The following is a 17,942-nucleotide window of genomic DNA, read 5'->3' as shown; positions in this document are numbered from 1 at the left end:
GGAAGAGACTTTCCAGGGGCGACGCCCCGGCCTGCAGACTCTGTCCTGGAGCCACGCGGCCACAACCACTCACGAGCTGGGCGGGTGCACAGTGCCCCCATCTTTCCGGACCCGTGCTCTTCTTCCTCCGCTTGGCTGCTGAGGCTCGGGGACGGTGCCGTGTCTGTCTGCCGTCCACTGCTGCCCGGCAGCCGGGTCACAGCCCAGCTGGGCGCCTGCCAGCTCAGGGGACCCTGGACGGTCGTGTAGCCTATGTGCCCCCGTGTCCCCCGCTGCTGACGTCCCCTGGTGGCCACGCCTCCACGCCGGTCTCTCCCTCGGCGTTGTCTGTGGCCCTCCCTTCGGCCGCCCACCCTGTCCAGGAGCACTGGACCCACAGGAGAGCTCGGCCCAGTGGGCCTAGGGCTCTGGGGTGCTGTCTCCCCACCCTGTCTGCACAGACTAGGAGCCTAGCTGCTCTGACAGCCAACGTCACGGGCAGCACCCGGTGGCCGGCCTGGCAGCCAGCCCTGCACCCGCTCCTCCGGGCCAGGGTGACGCAAGCAGACCCCGCGCTCCTGGCCTCCCTGGGCCCGTGGACGCGCCGCTGCCCCTCCCCGCACTCCCCGTGCTTTGACCCAGGGCGAAACCAAGGCCTGCCTCTGTTTTGACAGCACTCGGGCCTGTCCTTCCCAATTGAGAACTTCCAGGCCCGGGCGTCAGGAGGCCCAGATTCCTGCCCAGCCTGGCCCCACACAGCTGAGCTGGCTCCTGAGTTGGGCATTTGTCCCCTCCAGACTTCGCAGTTTTGGTTTCTCAGCTGAAAACGGAAATATTCCCGACCACGCCGGGCCACTGGGAAAGCCTGCGAGGCTTGCTCGTGAGCAGGCTGGCTGGCGCTGGGTGCTGCCCCTGCTGGGTGGGCAGCCCCACGCTGGGCCCACCGGGGGCCTGAGGGCTGCTGCAGACCTCCCGCCCACTTCCGCAGGGCTGGGCACCCTCCTGACTCTGGTCCTGAGCTCCGGCCCCCGGCCCTGCCCCCAAAGCGGGGTCAAGCGCCTGCTTCTGCTCGCGTGCCCACCCGGCCCCCTGCCCCCCGCCCCACACCCAGCCCGGCTCACCGAGCCCCCAGCTGTCTGCCCAGAGGCCCCAGGTCAGACGGTTGGCAAGGCTCTCCCTCTCTCCAGCCGGCGTGGGCGAGGCTGAGGGGGCTCTGGGGGAGAAACAATGCGTGTGGGGGGGCACGCCTGCCAGGGGGGCGGGCATGAGAGTGAGTAGCATATGGCCCTGTGTGAGCATGTGTGTGTGCAACCATGCGTGTGAGTGGGTTTGCCTGCTGTGTGTAGTGAGCGTGTGTGCATGTGTGCATATGGGACTGCACGTGAACCTGTTTGCATCGTGTGCATGCGTCGTACCTGTATGGGGTACACGCGTGAGATCGTGTGTGGGCTGTGGGTACCACCCCGCTGCACCCCCCACACTGTGGCTCCTGCCCGCTCCCTGGTGGCCCTTCCTCTGGAAAGGGAGTGAGGCCAACGGGTGAAGTGAGCTCCCGAGGTCACCTGGCCACGGCCCAAAGGGCACACTGGCCCCGAGAACTCAGACACGGTGATGGTGAGTGGGGCGGCCACGGGGCACGGCGGCCATCTGCTCTGGCCACACTGGCCACTCTCAAAGTGGGGACTGTGTCCATCCACTGAGGCTGATGTAACAAAGTGCCACGCACCTCTAGCCTAGACAATGCAGGTTATTAATTTAGAGTTCTGGAGGTCTGAAGTCCGAAATGGGACCCACGGGGCTAAAACCAAGGTGTGGGCAGGACTGGTTCCTTCTGGAGGCTCCAGGAGAGGATCTGCTCCCGTGCCTCTCCAGCTTCCAAAGGCACCTGCCTTCCTTCCTGCTTCCCTTGGCTCGTGGCCCCATCTTCCATCTTCACAGGCTCCTGGGATGAGGACACGGACGTCTCTGTGACTGGCACGAGGAGGGGAGAAGGGTGAAAGCAGAGCTGGCTCGCTGAGTGCCCAGCGGGTGGGGCAGGGCACAGGGGTCCGGCAGTGAGGGCAATCTTGCAGCCCAGGGTTGAGCTGGAAGCATCCATATGAACCCACGGCTGTCTTATCTTTCAAACAGCTCCGTCTATGGATAGGCCTGGGAGCGAGGGCCCACTGGGGACAGAGGTCTTGCAATGTCACCCTACAGAAAGGAACCAGAGCAACGGCTGAGCCCAGGGCGGGGCAGGGGAGGTGCAGGGGCAAGAACACGCCGTCCCACCCGGGGGGCAGGCCACCAGACTCAGCCCACGTGGGGAGGCTCCCACCTGCCGGACGGACGATTCAACCTTCATCCAGGAAAGGAAGCCCAGCAGTTTGTAACCCAGACCATGTGTTTAAACTCATGCATAATGATGCTTTCAAAATTACCGGTCATTTTCAGAGGAACCAACTTTCTTTTGAAAACGGATAAAGAACCAGGCATTCACCCTGCCGTTCCCACGTGACACGGCCACCGGAGAACCAATGTGTGGTGGAGGCTGCTCTTCTTTATGGGAGACTCCAGCTGACAGATGGGGGAGGGGCCACAGAGCCAAGAATCCGGGGTCGGTGGCCCCAGGGAGTTAGCCGACCTCAGCGCTGATCACGGCTGGCTGCTAGCATCACGCCCTCTTCGGAAGGCCACACCACCACCCAGGATGTGGCCTTGCTAGAAAAATCAAACAGAACTACCGGATTCCAGGAAACCGGGGACAGAGGACAAGCTTACCACCACCACAGGACACAGAGCAAAATCCAGACGGGAGGAGGTTCACAGGACGACCACGGAACTGCAAGGAAGCCAAAGACAGACAGATGAGAGCGTCTACATTAGAAGAGCCGTAATGGTCATGCCAGCCAGGTGTGTGGTCTGACCTTTTTGGAGATCCTGATTCAAACAATCCCCAAAATGGTTGAGACGATCAGGGAAACGTGGCCACTGAATGGCGTTGGGCAGCCACTGTAATTTTTCGGTGCGATAATAGTTTTGTGTTCAAAGGATTCCACTTCCATGAAACTTCTAGAAAAGTTAAAACTGCAGAAAAAGGAGTTCCTGCGTAAAAAAGAAATTCACCATTCACACAGAGAGAGCCCCACTGACCGGGGGAGAGAGGGGCTGGTTCTTGCACCAGGGGATCTCTTTTTTGGAATGGCAGGGCTGGGCGACACCGTGAAGGCAGGGGGGAGTCCCTGCAGGTGGCAGAGAGACGCCCCTCCCCCGCCAGGAGCTAAGGGGCAGGGCGGGCGCGGGAAGCAGGGGGTAGTCCCCAGGACACACGTGACCTGGCCAGGGCAACTAGGAGCAGAAGGTGGGCGGGGACAGGCAGGGGCCTGGGCTGGGACAGGCTGTTGGGGACACCCATTTACGGCCACCTGGCTGACAGCCTCCTGGGGCAGGAGAGCGGGGCCTGGCTGTCAACTGCCTGGTGTAAAGACTCTGCCCGTGGTCAACCTCAAGCTGCCATCATGATGTCAACCGGCTCACCACCATCCCCAGATTTAACTACTGGCCACCAAGAGCCGGTTTGAGCCGGTACGAGCTGGCCCCAGCCCCCACGGCAGCCCTGTGCTGACCCAGCTCTTCCATGCCGTGGGCTCACGGGTCCGACAGGTCTGGCAGGTCAGCTTCGTGACGAGGTCTACAGTGAAGAGGGCAGGGCAGGGGCGCTCGGTCTGCCGGGTGGGTCACAGGCGATAACAGAATCCACTCCAGATGATTTAAGCACAACGAGGTTTATTGAGAGTTCAGAGGCAGTGGGGAGGACAGTAGGCTCGGACTTTAGACCCAGCTTCCGGGAAAGATGGCTCCAGAAACCAACCCAGGCTCCTGCACTTGCCACAACTCCAGAACATTCCATCTCTGCCACGGTCTGCCCAAGCAGCCCTGCCTCCTCCCCAGGTAACTGAGTCCAGGATCAAAATCTCATGTACGTGCATCTCTGGAGAACGCGCTGCAAGGGAGCCTGGGGAGCGTAGTGCAGGAAGGCAAGCCAGCCGGGACAGGGCCGGTGCACGGCACCCACCGAGGGACCCCCAGCACCCGGGGCCAGGCAGTACTGAGCTGCTCAGAACTCCTAGGAGACTGGTCCCTGAGCCCCGGCCTTGACTTTGCCAATGCCCCGGCGTTCTGCTGACCCTGGGCGGAGCTGTTCAATTGAGCCTGGCCCCACTCCAGCCCCCCGCAGCAGGGAGTCCACCCGCACACCTTCCTTAGACCTCCGTGGGAACGCAAGCCTCCTCCGGGGGGCCCTGTAGCAGTACGCTGTGCAGCCCCTGCTTTCAACCGCCGGACACCCCTCATCTCCTGCCCGAGACTACTGTCCATCAGGAAACATACATCCAGACTGGGTCTACCCAACCTCACGTCCGGTTTAAAACTCATCCACCCCGCTGCAGGCCAAGCTGGGGACTGGGGGCCCCGCGGTGGGAGGCGGTCCCCAGGTCGGGCTGTAGGGCCGCGTGCAGGAGGGAAGCTCTTTCGTGCATCCGCAGCTGCGAGCGCCCCCAGTCCCAGCCCCGCAGCAGTCCCGGCGGTGCCTGTCCTGCCTCCCACAGCCTGCAGGCAGCTCCTGGGAGAGGCCTGGGAAGGGCTTCTGGAGTGGAGCCGGGAGCCTCCTCCTCACCAGGGAGAGCCCCCGAGTGTCAGGACGGCCCATCCCCGCACTGGGCCACCCGAGGGAGTGACCCCAAAGCCCAAAGAGGAGGGAGGTTGGGGTACCAGGAGGCCACGGGCGTAGGGCGCCCCCTCCTAGGGTCAGGGTCAGGGTCAGGGGTGGGGCTCTGCATCCGCAGCGAGGCTGGGGACCGAGGGAGCAGCTCAACCAGAGCAGCTGGGCAGGGTGACCTGGCTCCCAAAGGGTTCCATGAGCCCCTCACTGGCCCTCTTCACCCCCCTAGCCCTGCGGCCTCCCTAGAAGCCAGAGCCCCACCACCGACCCCCAGGGGAAGGGAGGCATCGTCACCACCCCAAGCTGAGTGGCTATTCCAACCGTCTGCCCCATGGGGAGCCCCAAAATCACCCTGCCCTGACCCCTGACCTGTGAAGTGTTACCTCCTGTGGCCAAGGAGCTTTGCAGACCAGGCCGTGTGTCTGTATAAAGTGCTCTGAAGGTCCCTATTCGGATCACGGTGAGAGCCGGGGGCCACCCATGTCCCATAGGCTGTGACCCCACTGCCCCCGACAGACGGGGCACCCCCTTTGTCCTGTACCTGACACTGTCAACTCCGATTCTCTCAACGAGGCCAGCGTGACCCTGCCCAGCCTCTGCAGATTTAGGATGTGTCAATCACCCATCGGGGCAGGGGTGGGGGCTGCGTCAGCCGTAGGGCCCGCGGGGACACCCAGCAATATGTGCTCACACACGGCAGCAAGGAAGGGGGTGGGCCCAGGCAGGGTGTCATCCTAAGGGGTCTCTCAAGGAGAGAGAAAAGGAGGGGGAAAGGGGGGGTGGCTGTACCCCGGGACAGCAGAGGGCTCCCAGTACCAGGGGTGTGAGCTTCCGTGAGCAAGAAGGAGCTTTGTGGTCCTGAAGTTCAGTGACTTGGTGGGCTTCTTTGGAGGGAGGTGTCCACTCTGGAACCCCCCCTGAAGGGTGAGGATCCCAGAAAGACCAGGAGAGCCCGGCAGTCTGACGCTGGGCTCAGGGTGACAGGGAGAGGACGCTTCTGGTGTGTCCAGGGTCCTCGGAAAGGGGCAGCCCCACCCCACTCCCCATGCATCCCCCGAAGAGCCGCATTTGAGTGGAACCCAGGATCTGGGCTGATTCTGGCATAAGAGGAAACGGCGAGTTCCCTGGCAGCGGGACAGGGCCCCCCAGTGCAAGGCTTCCCCCACAGCAAGGAGAGACTCCCCCCAGGACGTGAGTAGCAGCCACAGAACCCCGGCACATGACCCTGCACCTCTGCCAGGTCACCTCCCTCGGGCAAACCCACAGGTGGTGAGCTCCTTGTGTGGTTGGACCCCTCTCCCCACTGTGTGCGCCCTGGCATGGGGGGGCAGGGGGACCCAAACCACCCGAGGAGCCTGTGCCTGCTGGTAGGCCAGCAGCAGTGCCCACCCGGGCCACTGGGACCGACAGGCCACGGGAGGTGGTGCCCGGGCCCTGCCTCCCATCCTCGCACCCCTGATCTGGGCGGTGGGCACAGAAGTGGGGTGCCTGCATGTGGGAGGGTATTTGGGAGCTGTCAGTCATTTCTTTTTAATGCACCATAACTGAAAAAGCCAGGACCTTGCTTGGATGGGCCTTTTGGGCGTCAGCTGTGGAGTCTGGATCTCCGAGTCAACCCGTAGATAGGATCAGGCATTCAAGGCCCACTTGAGGTCATCGGACAATCCCCCGGTACAAACCACCCTCTATCTTAATTCTTTCTAAGCATCTGCTTCATGAGGCTTGTAACCTGTACACCTTAAGTTCATACGCAATTTATCCCTATTTGTGCTCCCCCCCAAATATTTGAAACAATTTAAAAATAAGCACTCTTAAAAAAGACATCAAAAAATAAAACTAGAAAGACGGCTCACAGTTAGGTAGGTGGAGGTAACGTCTACCCTGAATGTAGAGTAACACAGCTGAGAGAGTGCTGAGTTCGCTCTGAGATTCCTGGTGGCAGAGGTGAAGACAGACAGAGACGGGGAGACAGAGAGGGAGCAAGGCAGAGAGTTCCTGTTGCTGGAGAAAAGGGAGCATCCCGCTGACCGGCCTTGACACACCGAATATCAGTCCTCCTGTCCTTGAGAAGGAGCGGCTTCGGTGTTCGTGAGTGCAGAGGCAAGGCACGCTACGGACCTGGGATGACGGGCCTTCCCCCAGACCAGGCACAGTGGTGGGACTCGCGGTGGGGACACACGACACTGCCCCCGTTGATGATCCACTCTGGACCTTTCTCGGGTTTCTGTCCGTGGTCTTCTTGGTTTTGGGGTTTTAGGGCTTCTCCCCCGCTCTCCCCGGACTGAAATTTTGGCACAAGTGCTACTCTTAACCAACACTCTGAGAATAAACAAAGTTGTTCAAAGGTTAGTTTGAACTACCTGTTTCACTTACCTCTCGAGAAAAACCTGGTCTCTACTACTTTGCTCTGGAAAGAGTTCTGCGGTCAGATGGGTTCAGGAAATACTACCAGGGGGACAAGGTAAATCAGTTCTGCCTTCCACAGATGAGTCTACACCCCACCGTCTGCGGGGCAGACCTCACACACGTGGACAAGAGCCTTTCTTCTCGGAATGCCATCCACACCGTACAGGCGCCAAGCGGCCGAGGCCGGCAGAGCGCAAGGGACATGGAACGTTATGACAGACGGCCTGGTTTTAAGTCCCAACAGGGTCACTGCCTGACTGTGTGGTTGTGGGCAAGGCCATTTCTCCAAACTCTGGCTTCCTGGCCTGTCAAATGGGCCCGATGGTCACATTTCGGACTTGAAGCGTGGTGCGGTACTTGCAACACAAGGGAGGGGTCTGTGGGGGCGGAATGCCGTTCAGAGGGGGCTGGGAGGCCCCAGCGCGCAGGGCACCGAAAGCTTGGGTCAGCCACCACCTGCTACAGAAGTGAGGGGGACAGGTGGGCGGTGTTCCGCTTCCGCCAGCAGGCACTAGGGCACCGGGCTGATGGGGTCCTTGGACACGGGGGCGCTGGGCAGGGACTTCAGGTACTCCAGGTGCCTCCTGGCATCCTCCTGGTTCTGGCGCACGTAGTACACGACGTAGGTGATCACCATGGCGAACCAGCCGAACATGGTGACCAGCATGGCCACGTCGGTGGTCTTGCGGTGGGTGCTGCAGAAGCTGACCCCGGAGTCCAGAGCCTGGATCAGCGGCTTCCCCACGAACTCCTCCTGCGCGGCTGTGTGGCAGGCGATCTCGTCCACGGACTCGGGGTCCAGCTTCAGCTCCCACAGGGCCTCCTGCAGCGCACACTCGCAGTGCAGGGGGTTGTGGGACAGGCGGATCTTGGCGCTGAGCTTGCCCAGGGCATCCTTCGGAATCCTGCGGATGCGGTTATGGGACAGGTCCAGCAGCCGCAGGCCCCCGGCCAGGCCCGAGAAGGCAGCGGGGCCGATGGTCTCGATGGTGTTCTGGGACAAGTCCAGCTCCCTCAGCTGGTTCAGGTGCTGGAAGGCTCCGTTAGGGACGTGGGTGAGCTTGTTGGCATCAAGCTTCAGGAGCACAGCGTTGGCGGGGATGTCCTTGGGGATCTCCTGCAGGCCCCTCGCACTGCAGTGGACGGCCACGGCCCCGGCGTGCTCAGGGCACTGGCAGCTCAGTGGGCAGGAAGCGCCCAAGCGCAGGCAAAAGAGGAGGATGAGGCAGGAACCCCCAGCGGGGACCGGCAGGGATGAGGGGCTCTGTTTGCCCCCGGGGCCCATGCTGACCACACCTGGGGACTGGTGGACGGCGGTCTCCTCCCACCGGCTGCTGCAGACCTGCGTCCTTGCTCACTCCCCCAGCCACCGCTGTGCAAGTGACCATCTGACACAGGAGCCAACGCTCCCTCCTTCCACTCAAGGAAAAGCGGTGCTCTCCTCCAGCCCTAAAAGAGAGCGGCAATCAGCATCACGGTCCCGCAGGGAACGCCGGGGAACACTCCGACTCTGCGGGAGATGTCAGGGGCACACTGAAGCATCTGACCAGCGGGGGTCTCTGTAACTTCTTTCCGAGATTCCCAAAGCCACCCAGGAAAGCAAGGGCAGGTCGCGCTGACCGCTGGCCGGTCCGGGAACGCTGGACACACCCACGGCACACCTAGGGGAGCAGGGGCTGGCCCGCCGGATGAGGGGCCACCCCTCCGAGCTCCTGAGGCTGGAAACCAGCAAGACGGGGCTGCAGGGGTTTCCTAAGAAAGAGGAATGCAGGGCAGAGGGATGGGCAAAGGACCGGCAACCGAGCGGTGCGCGCTCCTGGCCGCCGGGGTGGCCGCCGCGTGGCGGCCGTGGCCGGGGTGGCGGCTGCCGGAGCTTAGCACTTTGCTCATCCTGACACCCCTCACACAACCGTAAGCTCGGAGAGAGCCCTTCTTTGTCAGCCCAGCGGGGACGAGCACGCGGCCCCGGGGGCGGCGCCTTGCATTTCAGTTGTGGTGGAGAAAGAAGGAAAGCGAGAAGGGAGAAAAGCCAAGCCCTGGGCGCGCGGCCGCGCTGGGGCGTGGAGTGGCGGGGCCGCGCGCGGGGCCTGGCGGGCGGGGCTGGGACCCCAGACCCCGGGATCCCGGGACCCTGCGACCCCGGGCGGCGGACGGGCGGGCGGGGGCTTTACCTGCGCGGCCGCGTCCGGAGGCCGCTCTGCGCGAGGCTCCCGGCTGCTCGGAGCCCGACCCGGAGCCACACCCCGGCGCGGCGGCGACCCCGGGCCTGCGCCCACCTCTGCGGCCGCTCGGGACACACGCGGCTCGGCCTTCGGCTCCGCGGGGCGGGGCCTGGGGTGGGGGCGGGGCCTGGGGCGGAGCCTTAAGGGCGAGATGGGGTGGGGCCTGTGAGCGGGGCGGGGCTTGAGGCGGAGCTGTAAGGCAAGAACGGACGGGGTCTGGAGGCGGGGCCTGAGGCGGCGGAGGGGCGGGGCGGGGCTTGAGGCGGAGCTGCGAGGAAGACGGGGCGGGGCCTGAGGTGGTGGAGGGGTGGGGCTTGGGCGGAGTCTCGGATGGGGCGTGGCCAGGACGAAGCGGGGCTTGAGGACCCGGGGCCCGGCCTGGGGCGGAGAGTACGGCCGGGCTTGGGTGGAATGTGGGACGGGAGCGGGGCGTCACTCTTAGACGGAGGGTGGGGCGCGGGGAGGGATGGAAATTTCAGGGTCTGTGGGCGCGGCTGGGGGCGGGCCGTAGGGCCGCAGACCCCACCCCTGCTCGTGCGGCTCACGCCCGGGCTGGGAGCGGTGCCTTCCCGGCGGGTCAGCCGGGCCCACCCAAGCTGGTTAATGTGTTCTCCGCCAGGCTGGGTCCTGCCCCAGACCATGGCCCCAGCCCCTACCCTCCCGTGTTCTGAGTAGGTAATGTGGGGGTGGGGTCTAGCATTTAAGCTGGATTGGAGCCATCTTTAGGGTTTTGAAAACAGCCTTATTGTGGTGTAGTGACACACAAAACCTCATATTTACATTTGCTGTGTTTGACATCTGTATACACCCGTAAAGCCGTCACCACAATCAACACAGTAAATAGCCCAGAGTTTCCCCTTTCCCTCCGGCCCCCTCACCAGGCAAGTACCAGTCTGCTGGGTCATTGTACATCAGCTTGCATTTCCTGTAACTCATATAAACGGAGTCGTGATCGTGTCCCTTGTTGCCTAGCTCATTTCAGTCAGCGTAATTATTTCGAGTTTACTCATGTTGATGCGATAATCGATAGTTATGCCTTTTACTGCGGAGTAGTAATGCATTATATGAATGTTCCATGCTTTGTATATTTTTCATTTATTATCCATTTTGGGTTAGTTTTGGTATATGGTGTGAGATATAATTCAAGTTTGTTTTTTCTGCCTATGGCTATCCAGTTTCCGGGGCTGTTTGTTGAAATAATGATCCTTTCTCTGCTGAGTTGCCTTTGTACCTCTGTTGAAAATCAGTGATCCTTTATATGTGTGTGAACCTATTTCTATACTGTGTTTCATTGGTCTATTTGCCGATTGTTTAGATTTTATTTAATTATTTAGAGAGTGGGGGGAGGGAGCAGAGAGAGCGGGAGAGAGAGAATCCCAAGCAGACTCCCCACTGAGCACGGAGCTGGACCAAGGGCTCCCTCTCCCCACCCTGAGATCATGACCTGAGGAGAAATCAAGAGTCAGGCGCTCAATCAACTGAGCCACCCAGGCACCCCTCTATTTGCATATTTTTATGCCAATTTTCCAAGCTGTCTTCATTGCTGTGGCTTTATAATGATTCTTGAATCAGGTAGTATGATCTTCCACTTTTGTTTTCATAAAGTTCTTTTTGGTTATCCTAGATCCTTTGCACTTCCTCATGAATTTTAGACCCAGCTTGTCAACTTCTAGCAAAAAAGCCTGGTGCATTTTGTTTGGGATTCCACTGAATCTATAGATCAGTTTGAAAGAATTTATATCTTGACGATATTGAGTACTTCAGTCCATGAACATGGTATATCTTCTCATTTATTTAGAACTGCTTTTGTTTCTTTCAGCTGTGTTTTGTAGTTTTTGGTTTACATATCTTGCCTATCTCTTGTCAAACTTATTTCTCATAATTTCATGTTATTGTTAATGGTATCTTTATTTCAATTTCTGCTTGTTAAATGCTAATATATAGAAATAAAAGAGATTTTTGGTTTTTTTTAAGTTTTTTTTATTTTTTATTTTTTATTTATTTTGACAGAGAGAGACACAGCCAGAGAGGGAACACAAGCAGGGGGAGTGGGAGAGGGAGAAGCAGGCAGGGAGCTTGATGTGGGGCTCGATCCCAGGACCCTGGGATCATGACCTGAGCTGAAGGCAGACACTTAACGACTGAGCCACCCAGGCACCCCTAAAAGAGATTTTTGTATATGTGCTGCCGAAGTGAGCACTAAAAGAGATTTTTGTATACTGATCTTAACTTTGCTAAAATCACTTATTTGTTCTAGTAACTTTTTCTATAGATACCTGAGGATTTTCTACATATACAATCACGCTATCTGTAAATAAAAAGATTATTCTTTTTTTTCCAGTCTGGATGCCTTTTACTTCAATCTGTGTCTAATTGCTTTGGCTAGAGCCTCTATTTCGATACTGAATAGGAGGACTGAGAGCACATATCCTTGTTCATCCCAATCATAGAGGGAGAGCATTCAGTCCTTTAAGAATAATGTTGGTGGTAGAATGTTTTTGTAGCTGTTCTTATCAGTAAGAGGATGTTTCCTTTGTGAAAATAGAGGAAACCTCTTGAAAATGGAGTCAGGAAGCCCCAAAGAAGCACTGTCACTCATGTCCCACTCCTTGCAGCCTGCATCACCAGCAGGAAGAAAGAAGATAAGAATTATCTTGATGAAGGAGGACATTTTTCCCATAGGAATTTAATCTCCTGCTCCTAAAGAAAGGAAGGAAGATCCCTCCCTGTCCTAGCAACACACTAACTAACCACCACTTACCGCCAATGAGGAAATGCCACAACTTCAAACTCTCGTTTTCTCCAATAAACTGTTTGAAACAACCCTCCCCAACTTCCTCCTGAAACCAAATAAAAGCTGACCTTCCCTTTGTCTCTTTGGACCTGCCTCGGCTCACCATGATTTGCCTCACTCCAAATTGCAATTCCTCTGCTATTCCTGAATAAACTCATTTTGCTAGTAAAAGAAGTGGTTATTTTATTTTTAAGGTTGATATCTTCTATTTCTAGTTTGCTGAGAGTTTGTTTTATCAGGAAGCGTTTTGGATTTTGTCAAATGTCTTTTCTTCACCCATTGAGAAGCTTTTTTAAAATTAATATGTTCTTATGGAAGATTATATTAACTGATTTTCAAGTGTTGAATTAACCTTGTGTCCTTGGAATAAATCTCACTTGGTTATGATATATCATCATTTTTATATGTTATTACATTATTTAAAGAGATAGAGCTGCTGAAGTTATATTTTTCCTTGACTGAATGTTGGTAGTTCATCTCTCTCAAGGAATTGTCTTTTTCCACATAGATCAAAGGAACAGAATAGAGAACCCAGAAATGGACCCTCAACTCTATGGTCAACTAATCTTAGACAAAATAAGAAAGAATAGCCAATGGAAAAAAGGCAGTCTCTTCAACAAATGGTGTCGGGAAAATTGGACAGCCACATGCAGAAGAATGAAACTGGACCATTTTCTTACACCACACACAAAAATAACCTCAAAATGGATGAAAGACCTAAATGTGAGATAGAGATCCATCAAAATCCTAGAGGAGAACACAGGCAGCAACCTCTTTGACCTCAGCTGCATCAACTTCTTGCTAGACACGTCTCCAAAGCAAGGGAAGCAAGGGCAAAAATGAACTATTGGGGCTTCATCAAGATAAAAAGCTTTAGTACAGCAAAGGAAACAGTCAACAAAACTAAAAGACAACCTATAGAATGGGAGTAAGATATTTGCAAATGTCTTATCAGATAAAGGGCTAGTGTCCAAAATCTATAAAGAATTTATCAAACTCAACACCCAAAGAACAAATAATCCAATCAAGAAATGGACAGAAGACATGAACAGGCATTTCTCCAAAGAAGACATACAAATGGCCAACAGACACGTGAAAAAAATGCTCCACATCACTTGGCATCAGGGAAATACAAATCAAAACCACAATGAGGGGCACCTGTCGTTAAGTGTCTGCCTTCAGCTCAGGTCATGATCCCAGGGTCCTGGGATCGAGTCCCGCATCGGGTTCCGTGCTCAGCGGAAAGCCTGTTTCTCCCTCTCCCACTCCCCCTGCTTGTGTTCCCTCTCTGGTTGTGTCTCTCCCTGTCAAATAAATAAATAAAATCTTTAAAAAAACAACAACAACAACAAAACCACAATGAGATACCACCTCACACCAGTCAGAATGGCTAAAATTAATAAGTCAGGAAATGACAGATGTTGGAGAGGATGCGGAGAAAGGGGAACCCTCCTACACTGTGGGTGGGAATGCAAGCTGGTGCAGCCACTCTGGAAAACAGTATGCAGTTTCCTCAGAAGTTGAAAATAGAGCTACCCTACGACCCAGCAATTGCACTACTAGGTATCTACCCCAAAGATACTAATGCAGTGATCCAAAGGGGTACCTGTGCTCTAATGCTTATAGTAGCAATGTCCATAATAGCCAAACTATGGAAAGAGTGCAGATGTCCATCAACAGACTGATGGATAAAGAAGATGTAGTCCATAAATACAATAGAATATTACTCAGGCCTCAGAAAAGATGAAATCTTGCCATTTGCAACGACGTGGATGGAGCTAGAGGGTATTGTGCTAAGCAAAATAAGTCAATCAGAGAAAGACAATGATCATACGATCTCACTCACATGTGGAATTTAAGAAACAAAACAGAGGAGCATAGAGGAAGGGAGGGAAAAATAAAACAAGATGAAATCAGAGAGGGAGACAAACCATAAGAGACTCTTAATCATAGGAAACAAACTGAGGGTTGCTGGAGGGGTGGTGGGAGGAATGGGATAACTGGGTGATGGGCATTAAGGAGGGCACATGATGTAATGAGCACTGGGTGTTATATGCAACTGATGAATCATTGAACTCTACCTCTGAAACTAATAATACACTATGTCAGTTAATTGAATTTAAATAAATAAAAAAAGGAATTGTTGGTTTCATTTAAATTGTTGAATTTATCAGTATAAAGTTATCTATAATGTCCCCTAGTTATCTTTTCAATATGGAGTGTGAAGTGATTCAATTCATTCCTGATATAGGTAATCTGCATCTTCTTTGTTCTATTACTGATTAGTCAGGATAGAAGTCTACCAATTTTACTGACATTTTCAAAGAGCCAGTTTTTAGTTTCATTGACTTCTTTATTGTTTACTTTTTTATTTCCCAATTGATCTTTTGCTTACACTGAGTTTAATTTTCTCTTCATTTTTTTGGTTTCTTAAGGTGAAAGCTGAGCTCACTGGTTTGAGACTTTTCTTCTTCTCTAGTACAGGCATTTTAGCGCTATAAATTTCCCTCCAAGTCCTGCTTTAGCTGCATCCCACAAATTCTTAATGAAATTCATTAAGTTTGAAACACTTTGTAATTTACCTTTTGATTTCTTTTTTGACTCATGGATTTAGAAGTGTTTTATTTTGTTTCCAGATATTTGGGGCTTAATTTAAATTCATTGTCAGAGAACATACTCTGTATGCTTTGGGTCCTTTTAAACTTATTGACTCATTTTATGGTCCAGAAAGGGGCCTGTGTTAATAATTGTTATATGTGTGCTTAAATGTGTTGTATGGTTGCTCCGTGGAATGTTCTAGAAGTGTTGATGAGATCAAGACTGCTGATAGTGCGAGTCTAGAATTTTACATTATTGCTGATCTTCTATTAATTGTTGACAGAGGGGTGTTGAAGACTCTGACTGTGACTACAGATTTGTCGGCTGTTCCTTGCACTTCTATCAGCTTTTGCTTCGTGTATTTTGAAGTCCTTTATTCAGATTATGATGTCTTCTTTATAAACTGGCCCTTCATCATTATGAGGTAACCCTCTTTACCCCCAGATTGTTTGCCTTGAACTCGGTTTTGTCTGACACTAGCGTAGCCACTGCAGCCTCCTTGTGATTACATCAGCGTGGGGTGTCTAATTTCATCCTCACACTTGTGTCTTTACACTTGGCTTCCTACCGGGTTTCTATAGCACCAAAGTATCTTCCTCCATATATTTATTAACTACAAAGGGAAAAATAATCATTTTACGGTGGAGAAGCATAGCAGAAACCACCCTACCTAGGGGACCAAGGTTAATATCATCAGTAGTAAGAAATGAGTGTCACTTAGCCCTTGATGCAATGGACCGAGAAACACACACCAGCGCTTCTGGGCCGTTCTTGCCAATAATGCATGATCTCACTCCAGTCGTGAGAGCTCTTCAAACACACCCGAATTGAAAGACACGTTACAAGTGACTGATCAGTGCACTTCATAAAAGACAAGGAAGAAAAGACTGCGTCGGTGTTACAGACTGGAGCAGAGCGAGGAGAGAGCAGAGCTAACTGCGATTGGGTCCCGGACAGATGAGGACGCTGCGGGGGGAGGACGCGACGAGCACCAGGCCATAGCGTCTGCTGGCGGTGCTGTCCTGGCTGCGAGAACCCATACTCCGGGCTCGGGCTCGGGTTCCAGTCTGTCTTCCTCTGCTCTGCCCTTTTCCTCTCTCCCTGCCTTCTTCTGGACGCGTTTTTGTGATCGCACCTTTCGTTCTGAGTTGGCTGTGACAGCTGTGACTCTTTACGGTATGATTTCGGTAGCTGCTTAGGGTGTCACGTCCAGCTGTGGCTGCTTACCACAGGGGTCCTTCAGGCCACATTTGGCCACGGCCCGTGCAGCGGTGTACGTCCTCGTGTGTAGGGACCACACAACACCTGATTATTTCTGCTTTCAACAGCCGACTCTCTCTTTAGAGATTAAAATAATGCAAGCCTTGAAGCTGCGGGTATATCAATGTGGGGCAAGTCAAACAGACGCCTAAAGGGAGCCCTCAAATGAAGGAATATTTTAATATTCAAATTAAATTAAATGGGGTTGCTACCCCAAACCACAGTGCTGGTGTAGGGGAATCCACAGACATGAAGCAGAATGGGAGAGGCCAGACATGCCAAGCTCACGCTGTGCGGTTCTGCTCATGGAAAGTTCCAGAGGGCAGTGATGGGTTGGGGCAGGAGGGGTTCCTGGGGCTGCATGTTCTGGATCTGGATCTGAGTGCTGGTTGCTCGCAGATCACATGCGAGATGAGCCCAGAAGACTAAGTGTGTTCTGCCTCAACAACAGAAAATAGTAACGTGCCACACAGGTTTGCTGTTCTCGGGCGATTCTGCATGGACGGATGGACGGACAGATTGATTCAGGCGCTCGTGGAAAGCTGTGTGGTGAGCCATCTTCCTGATCGCATGGTCAGCCTCACAGGGGCCGCCGGCCACTGGCCAGGCCACGGCCACAGAGCCCTGCGAGAGTCTGGCTCTCTGTCCACTCCAGACCATGCGCCTGTGCTCTCAGAAACACCAGAAACCTTCTACTGCTCTCCTGGCCACGTGGTCTGCCCGCTGTAGCTGCCCGTCAGACTGTAATTGGGCTCAGGGCTGATTATCTCACCCATTTATCCAACCAGAATCCAGGCTCGCTGGCCCCAGGGATGCAGGACAGTTGCTCCGGCTGGTTAATTGCTTCCCCATCAGGAAGGTGGTTTTGCTAGGCAAGGTCCGAGAGCATCTCTCTGGGGACCAGCACAGAGGAGCTGAGCCTGCAGCATCCACAGGGGCCAGGATGAAACCAGGCCAATGAAAAAAACACCTTGGTGAGGTCAGCATGCTGCCCTCCCCCAGGGAGACCACCCCTCCTCGGAGTGTCTGGGTGTGCGCTCGCCTCTCTGCTGCCCTGCCCCGCCCTTCCTGGTGCACGGTCAGCCCTCTCTGCCCTGGCCTCCACACCGGCCCCAGGGGGCCCCAGCTCCGGCCCTGGCCCAGCCATGGGGACCCCCAGACAGAATCCGGGGCCTGGCAGGCACTGTTGGAAATAGCTGGCTCCCAGGAGGGACTGGAGCAACACAGAGGGAGAGGACAGAGGGCAGCTGATGGGGAGCCCGAGAAGGCAGGGCCGGGGACCCCGCAGGCTCTCCCAGAGCCTCACTGGCTGACGGATTGCCACGTTCTGTCTGCTTGGTCTGTCTTTTCCAAGAACCGGCTTTTTAATGTATTCATCATGCAGACTCCTATTTTTTCCTCCTCCATAAATCCCGGCTTCTTTGGCCCCTGCGTTTATGTTGTAGCCTTTTCTCGAGCTTCTTCAGTTATAACTTCAGATAATTCACTTTCAGTCTTTGATTTTCGAATAAGGGCATCTAAGGTTGTAAAGGTTTCTCTTGAGACTCTCCAGCCGCATCCCACAGGTTGTGACATGAACCCCCTCACTGTCTTGCACTGGTTTGCTCCCCACTAAAGGGGCAGGTCGCAGGCAGGGAGGCGGCGGGCACAGTGGCTCCCCTGGGCTTTCCCTGGACAACGCCCAGCTCATGGTGCTTGCTTGTCCTTCCCCGAGCAGCTGGGGGTGGCCCTGGGACAGAGTGCTGGCCAGAGTCTCAAGGACAGCGTCTGCTCTCCTGACAGAAGTTCTGCCTTCCTCGTTAGTGCTCTTGCCTGGGAAACAGGACCAAAGCCCCTCCAGGGAGGACAGAGGGCAGAGGGCTGCATCACCCAGCAGTGCCCTGCCCTGGACACCACCTCCTATCCCTCCGAGCTGGTCACGGACCGGTCACTCACCGTCCCAAACACAGGCTCCTGGAACCACTAGATGTGGTTTCTGTCCCTT

The 17,942-nt window shown here is 55.0% G+C and overlaps 1 protein-coding gene and 1 long non-coding RNA gene across 2 annotated transcripts; both read right to left on the bottom strand.

Moving 5' to 3' along the window:
- Positions 1–1,112: 1,112 nt before the first annotated feature.
- On the bottom strand, positions 1,113–3,481 carry LOC115944419 (uncharacterized). Its single transcript, XR_014139390.1, has 3 exons — positions 2,886–3,481; positions 2,459–2,800; positions 1,113–2,172 (listed from the first exon to the last, which is right to left on the bottom strand). It is a non-coding gene; the product is annotated as an uncharacterized LOC115944419 (long non-coding RNA).
- Positions 3,482–3,727: 246 nt separating this feature from the next.
- On the bottom strand, positions 3,728–9,382 carry LRRC3 (leucine rich repeat containing 3). The gene is made up of 2 exons (XM_081800660.1): positions 9,256–9,382; positions 3,728–8,533 (listed from the first exon to the last, which is right to left on the bottom strand). The coding sequence occupies exon 2, from the start codon at positions 8,367–8,369 to the stop codon at positions 7,596–7,598; it is 774 nt and encodes a 257-aa protein (XP_081656786.1). The 5' UTR covers positions 8,370–8,533; positions 9,256–9,382; the 3' UTR covers positions 3,728–7,595.
- Between the last annotated feature and the right edge of the window lie 8,560 nt (positions 9,383–17,942).

The sequence above is a fragment of the Leptonychotes weddellii genome, chromosome 1, assembly GCF_054177405.1.
Source record: "Leptonychotes weddellii isolate Sample4059 chromosome 1, ASM5417740v2, whole genome shotgun sequence".
Lineage (NCBI taxonomy): Eukaryota > Metazoa > Chordata > Mammalia > Carnivora > Phocidae > Leptonychotes > Leptonychotes weddellii.
Note: the sequence above shows the minus strand (reverse complement) of the source record. Positions and strands in the feature narration are given on the sequence as shown.

Bases quoted from the DNA above. Each gene is read 5' to 3' on its own strand.
- LRRC3 (XM_081800660.1), bottom strand. From the start codon at position 8,369: ATGGGCCCCGGGGGCAAACAGAGCCCCTCATCCCTGCCGGTCCCCGCT.